A 7,637-nucleotide genomic window follows, 5' to 3' on the forward strand; every position below is an offset into this window, starting at 1 on the left:
ATCTCTCTCTTCTACCTGGAAATAACATAAAAGTTCTCCATGGGGTCATGTGATCTAAAGGTTGGTTTGGGTAAATAAATCATCACAGACACAATGCGGAAAAAATATCATGTTGCAAATTTAGGAGATCCTGACTCCAAACTCTGTTGAATTCCTGGCTATATAATGAGCACTAGACTTTCAAATACCTAACACAGAGGAAATATAACCAATACTAAGATTTGTAGTATCTGTGGGAAAAAACTAAAGTAGTAACACAGAAGCCCAATTATTCTTTTTTTTTTTTAGGTTTTATTTACTTATTTATTCAAGACAGAGAGTGTGTGTGTGCACAGAGGTGCATAGGGGAAGGGAGGCGGAGAGAGAGAACCTCAAGCAGACTCCACATTGAGCGTAGAGCCCAACGTGGGCTTGATCTTACAACCCTGAGATCATGACCTGAGCAGAAGCCACGAGTCAGATGCTTAACTGACTGAGCCACCCAGGCACCCCCTGATTATTCTTGATACTAAGAACTAAGAGACTTCTCTACTAAGTACTCATAGAGATAATATGAACATTGACAACAACCTTCAACACAGCAATGTGTCAACAGATTATTATAACAAATATGCTGAAGACTTCCGACCAAAACACAAATTCACAAGACAACAATATCTGTCCTATAAAATGTTGTTTTTGGAAAATGACTCAGTAGCTCTTCTGGGTGCAACCACTATAGCTCTGTAAAGGTAAACGTCTGGATTTTTTAAACTGAGAATATTAAAGTAGTTCCACACTTAGTCAAGAATTCAGATGTTTTGGATTGACCTGTTGCCCATAACTAACTAATTTGCTGGTCCTACTGTGCATACAATACAGGCGAACTAAATTTTATTAAATGCCAGTGAGATCTAGACAGAACTTCTTTTTTCTCTTTCTTACAAGGGAAGAGGGAAGAAAACATTTCTCTCTGTGATTGTGCTTGGAATATGCTACAGAAATGTCAGAGTAAGTACAGAATGTGCATGTGAATGTGCATTTGTTGCCATATGAATATAGGGGAAATTCTACTTTAAAAAATACACCAAAAAAAAACCCCTAAAATTTTCCAAATTTTAAAGTGATTATTTGCTTTATAAGTTATTTCTTCTGCAATTATTTAGTAACAGCTCACTGATTATCAGACTAAGACAAAGGAAATTTAAAGCAAAACTATTAGGAGCCAGAATCCACTAACTGATCAAAAGGAAAAAACTGAAATTATGCAAATCAAGAAAAAATAAGGACTAGAAGTAAAAATGTGATACATGCCAAACGAATACAGTGAGGCATTTCTATCAAAGCTGACTCTAATCTTTCTTTCACTGGACTGTGTTTGGTTTTGTTTCCACAACAGGATAAAGAAGAAAACCACTAGAGTTTCTTTGACCATCGGTTCCCTGGTTAACGAAACCTCCAACATCAGATCAAGTTACTCTACCTTAGTTCAACCATTGTGTATTGACCCCCAAAGGGTATGTTCAGTCTTAAAAGCCTTCTTAGGGGTTCCAGCGTGGAGACACAGGCCCAGAGAAAAAGGAATCAATGCAACTTTCTTGAAAGTATACATGAGGAGAGCCTACAACTACATAACCTCAAATAGAACAAGAAAAGAAATCCATGGGTCTCAGAAATAACTCCATGGTAGTTCTGTGGATTGGCCATTTGTCTGTGTGCCAAACCATAGAGACAGTTGGTTTCTAGGAGTTCAGTCCCATAATAGAGTATTCCAACTATCCATGGAATGAATTGCCTTTTAATTAAAAAGCGGGGGGGGGGGGGATGCTTTTACAAAAACCTAACAGACAAGAGCAACTGTATAGAGAAGGGGAAAAAAAATCTAGTCAGTAAAATTTACAAGTTATTTATGCCTTTTATATACAGTCTCTAAATAAGTGTCAAAATTCATCTCTCAAGTGTAATTGCTTGGTCCTGTATTTCACCATCTCAGCTGATGGAATGCTGGAGGACAGAGGAAAAAAAGGGTGGCATTGGAGCAGATACCCAAAATGACATTTAAATTAGAAGCATTATCCTTTTCAAAGAGGACACTTGGGGTGTGGTTGGTAGCACCTAAAACTGATTCTGTTGGTTCACAGGCACCATGCTTCTAGGTTTCAGGGCCCTGGGAGTATGGATGAGAGTGTCTCTTCTAGTTCTTTTTTTTTTTTTTTTTAAGATTTTATTTATTTGAGTGAGAGACAAAGAGCACGTGCGCAAGAGAGAGCATGAGTTGGGGAGGGGCAGAGAGAGAAGCAGACTTCTCGGACACGGGGCTCAATCCCAGGACCCGGGGATCAGGACCCAGGGATCATTACCCAAGCCGAAGGCAGACGCTCAACCGACTGAGCCACCCAGGCGCCCCTGTCTCTTCTATTTCTTAAACCAGATGCAGAGTCCCTGCAGCAGCCTGTCCGGACCCACCTGTGTTGTAGCCCCTGCGTTCACCAAGGTAACCTATGCATACTGCATGGTAGAGTTAGGATTTTATAGATAAATTGTAGGTGTCATCATAGGGGTGAGAAGGAGAAGAGGAAACTAAAAAGAACCTCAGAAATTATTATTTTATGTATGAGAAAAGTGAGTCCCAGAAAGGGTGGAATTACTGTTCAATGTCACAGAGCAACTCAGAGTTTCCTATACTCTTTAGACTTTTGTTCTACAACAATCTCCAGCTCTCAAGGGCAATGCTCAGACTGTCCTTTCCAAGTAGACTATGCTCTACCTGACCTCAAGGTTCATCTGATTCTCCTAACCAGTCATAAGATGCCCTTCTGACTAAGCCAATAAGCAAAGTAATATCTATTTCCTGCTTGGGTAACAGAGAGTGATCAGGATTAAGAAGGCTCCCATATCATCCACTGGAGAGAGCAGGAATCAATCAACTAGGTCAAACCAAACTAAGGTTGAAATCTCTGGGCTCACTGTCCCCCAGTTTCCAAACCTGAGAGAACTGGAACCACTGCTTCTTGCTGGCCCAAAGTATGAGAAGCAGGACAAAGATTTAACCTGTACCAAGTACAAGATGGGAGTCATAGGAAAAAATGTCATTAAGAATAAGGAGCCCTACTATAGATTCCAAAAGCTTGCTTACAACCCAGGCTGTCAGCTACATGGGTCTATTATTTCTACAAGTTTCCTGCTGCATTCCTTCCCGGAGACATGTAGCCCTGGGCATCAGGCCGCAAGGGCTGGACTGTATCTCACCTGATAGAAGGACCTCAGACACTCCCTCTCAGCCAAGTTATAACTTGAAATGTAATTCTAGATTCTAGAGGACTCTAGCTGAAAACAGGAGAGAAGGGAGATCAGGGTTTAAGGGGGATATTTACTACAAATGCCACCCATTCATCAATGCATTGTGAGACCAAACCACCTATTTTTATGCATTTGATATAACATTATAACTCTTCACTCTTTAAAGAAAATGTTCAATTTATCGGAAATGAGCCTCAAAACCTCAAAAAAGGCTGAGCATTTTGCTAGCCCTATTTCACAGATAAAATACCTGAGTTCCCCAGAGGTTAAGAGTTTCCAAGTTCCTGTGATCAGCTTCAACCAGTTAGTGGCAGAGTTGAGATTCTGGTCCAAGTCCTCTCAGTCATGATTCAGAATCCTTAAAAAATACAATGCTGCCCACACTATCTGACTGATAATAAAGATTAAATCTATGACTCTACATGTACTCAACAAAATCACATAACAAAGACAAGAGTTTTCAACTACTCTGTTTCCTATTTTGAACATGGCTCTTGGTGAAGTGAGCAACAACTTTCTCTATGAAATTAAGATAAAAATAACTAACACATGACTGTAAAGCACACTATAAAGCACGGAAGAATCCCAGCAACTCCTTGTTCTGATTAAAGTACAGTCAGTTGTCAATAATTATGGCAAAAAGCATACTTACTACCAATGGCATCCCAAAGCATTGCATATGGTGAAAGTTTCTTCCATTCTGTGAATTCTGTATTTGTTCTTCAGCATCTTCAAGACATTTCGACAACCAACGGTCAGTTTGTCGCATTTGAATGCCGAGTCCGGGCAACAACCACAGTTCAAATTCACTGGTACAGAGAGAAAGAGCAGATAGCAGACTCTGAGGACTTCCAGATTCTGAGGAGAAGTACTGTGATAAGCTTTTCGATTTGCTTTTTATTTCAATTAACCTTGAAATCTAATTCATGTTTCAAAGTTTAATAGCTGACTTGTTACAGGCTCAGAAATTTTTATTGTTAAACAATTATGATTTCAAATTCAAATGATTCCTCGAAACAAACAAAAAAGAAAAGACAGCTGTTTTTCTCTGATGAAACAATAGTTTTAATAGCTGTGAAAAGACCGGTTTGTTTTCATAAATTATCTTGCTAATGAGTTCTTGGCATACAAATAAGAAAAAAAATGTGAGAATAAACATATTTTTTAAAGAATAAAACAAATTAATAATGATGTACAGCTTTCTAAATACTTTATTATTTGTTTCCTACCAAATAATAAACTCAGGGAAGGGTAACAAGTATGATGATCTACTTCATGCTAAACATTGAGTTTATAAGCAAACTTTCATTTAATCCTCACATCAACATTTTGAAGTGTGCATTGTTACTTCCATTTTATAAGAAAACTAAAATCAGAAATACTAAATGCCTTGCCCAAGGTTACAATATTAATAAATTCTGCAGCCAGGGTCCAAGTCCAAAACAGTTCTTGCCCCAAGCAAAGAAAATATATTTAAATATTGATGCAGCACATATGAACACTTGCACATCACATCCAGGAAGAAAAACCTCTACTACACAATGTGGCATTAGCATAAAGAAGAAATTTTAAATCACCCATATCCATACCACCCAAACTATTATCCTTTTGTGTGTTTTTCTACAATAATACTACAGTATGTTTATAATGTAATATTCAACTTTATTTTAATGAGAGAGACTAAAAGAAAAAGATTTCCTTGGGAGAAAGAGCACCACAGGACCAGGGGTTCAGTAATGGTTCTCATTCAGAGAACAGATACTTTCTTCATGTTAGAGATGAAGAACTAAGGCCCAAAGAAGAATTTTCACAAAATCACAGAGCAATTCAGGGCTAAAGAGAACAAAAATACAATTCTTCTGGCCCCCTGCTAAGTGTTCATTCCATCATGTATCTTTTCCAGGATTCTACAGAGTTTATAGTATGTAACTCCACATTACAGTCAACCTTGTATGTGCTTTATTTATTATCATATACACATGGACCCTTCTCCCAATTAAATTAACCGTCATCTTTTAAATTCTCTATTCCCTTGTTTTATCTTCCAGAAGCTTCTTTATCATCCATTCCCGGTAAGCACAATTTTTCAACATCTTTATTTTTAAGATTTTATTTATTTATTTGAGAGAGAGAGAGAGCTCAAGCAGGGGAAGGGGGACAGAGGGAGAAGCAGACTCCCCAATGAGCAGGGAACCCAAAGCAGGGCTCGATCCCACAACCCTGAGATCATGACCTGAGCCGAAGGCAGATGCTTAACTGACTAAGCCACCCAGGCACCCCCAATTTTTCAACATCTTGATAATAAATGATTAAATCAAGATTACCTTCAGAAGACTGTCTCCTAAATCACTTTTGCCATCATGAGCAGTTTTGAGGCTACCCTGTAACAACTCGAGCTGACAGAACAAAAGCAGCAAGATAACTGGGATTTGTCAGTGTGTTTATTCACCTATTCATTCACACAACATAGTACAGACAATGGCCACGTTCCATTGTGGGCACTGAGAAGGTCCCTGCCCTCGCAGAGCATGCATCCACCCTCTGATCTATGACTCATGAGCTCTACAGAGAGGCAGTAAGGAGGTGTGCTGACATCAAACAACCAAGTTGTTGACTGTCCAAGAAGTAGGTATAGTGCCCATCACAATGTGGCTATCACTGCACTATCGAACTATCCTGGCAATAATAACTTTTAGGTCAGCTCAGAATATCTGCCTACAGGAACCTGATGCTAAGCACTAAAGCTAAAGAAATCTAGAAGTCAAGGAATAAAGTGTAATCCCTGCTTTCAAGGAACTCACAGTATAGTAAAGAGATGTGTCAAAGAGACAGGTGATAGGGACTCTGTTGGGATTATTTTAGGTTGCATTTTTTATTTTTCAGGAGCCCACTCAAAGACAAAAAGTCTAATCCAATGGATTTTTTAAAAAATTTCAGAAATACTCTTTATTCCTAATACCTACTTTCCCTGACATCCTCCCACACTATTTATTAATTTGGGATCTCCCAAAACTCTGGTCAAGTTGAATCTCTTGCTTTTCCAGAGGAAGTCTGCACCTTGATTATCACAGAAGCATTTCCTGAAGACTCTGGGGAATTCAAGTGCATTGCAGAAAATGAGGCTGGGACTGCAGTCTCCACAGCAAGACTCTTTGTTTCCCCAGGTAATTCTTTTCAGGATCTCCCTGCTCCAATTCAGCCAAGAGGAGGGGGAAGATTCTGCTTCTATCTCAGGTGGTGAATAATTATATTTTTCAGGAGGAAAAGAAGCAGAGAAATCAGAGAGTTCTCCAAAGTTACCCATGAGTAAACTTTCTCCAAAACTGGCCACCTTTCCCTGGAGCAGTGATAGCCACACAAAGGACAAAAATCCAGATGACACCCCAATGAACGTTATTTCAACTATTCCCGAACCAGCCCATCACAATGAACATGAGATCCAGGTTCCAAAGGAAGATTTCTGCAATGAAAATTCCTCTGAGCTACAACCACAATGGTAAGGGCAGACAGACTTAACACTTGCTCATTCAACAAATGTTCTTGGTCCTGCACACAGAACAGTGAACATGACAAAGTTCCTGCCCTTAGGGAACTTGCATTCTGAGGTGAGTCACTTAATTCTGTCACTTCTCCCTTGCCCTCCATCATATCTTTCACCAGAGCTGAAACAGGAAACCAAGCACTTAGATCCACATCTAAAGGTTTGTTAGAGACATTGAAAAAAAAAAATCCACAATGCTGAAATGGCACAAGATTTTGAAGAAGTAGAATCTTTTCCACAAAAGAATTCAGGGTCCTATCTCAATGTAAATACAAAAAACATTGTGATACAGGTTTCTTCTTGTTGTCTTAGAATACAGACAAAATTGTCCTTGCATTTAGAAGGCAAGTGTATAAATGGAAAGATAGCTCATTAGGTGAATTTGCCAACCAGGCTATATTCAAAACAAAATCTGCCATCATCCCCCAGCCCCCAAACACAAACCTCAAACCAAAATAGTCACAGGGGTGGGGGGAAACTAAAAACTGATACTAAGAGTCATTTAAATTTTTTTTATTTTACTAATATCTAACAGAGTCCACTAAATATTTTACAAATCTGAAGTTACCTTTAGGTTAAATTTTGGTTAAACACCTTTAATAAAACTTAATAAATGAACATTCTTGACTATTTTCTAGTTTAACTAAATGTAGCCTCTGTTAATTACAAAATAAAAGATATTGAAATCTCTTTTAAGAAGAGATTTCTTGAGTAGTATTTGGGTCTATCAAGTGAATAAATTTATCTTAGAGATGGAAGGAATCAGAGGTCACCTACATGAAGTTCCTCATTCTACAAATGACTGAAATTGTAGATG

At 38.5% G+C, this 7,637-nt stretch overlaps 1 protein-coding gene across 1 annotated transcript; it reads left to right on the top strand.

The window, feature by feature from the left end:
* Positions 1 to 552: 552 nt before the first annotated feature.
* On the top strand, positions 553 to 6,779 carry LOC148164311 (palladin-like). Its single transcript, XM_088023162.1, has 7 exons — positions 553 to 725; positions 1,379 to 1,496; positions 2,411 to 2,473; positions 4,006 to 4,147; positions 5,331 to 5,351; positions 6,324 to 6,443; positions 6,538 to 6,779. The coding sequence occupies exons 1-7, from the start codon at positions 553 to 555 to the stop codon at positions 6,777 to 6,779; spliced, it is 879 nt and encodes a 292-aa protein (XP_087879288.1).
* The last annotated feature ends 858 nt before the right edge of the window (positions 6,780 to 7,637 follow it).

Source organism: Eumetopias jubatus, unplaced genomic scaffold (genome assembly GCF_037043125.1).
Source record: "Eumetopias jubatus isolate StellerSeaLion01/CBP00866 unplaced genomic scaffold, mEumJub1_p1.0 scaffold_5, whole genome shotgun sequence".
Classification (NCBI taxonomy): domain Eukaryota; kingdom Metazoa; phylum Chordata; class Mammalia; order Carnivora; family Otariidae; genus Eumetopias; species Eumetopias jubatus.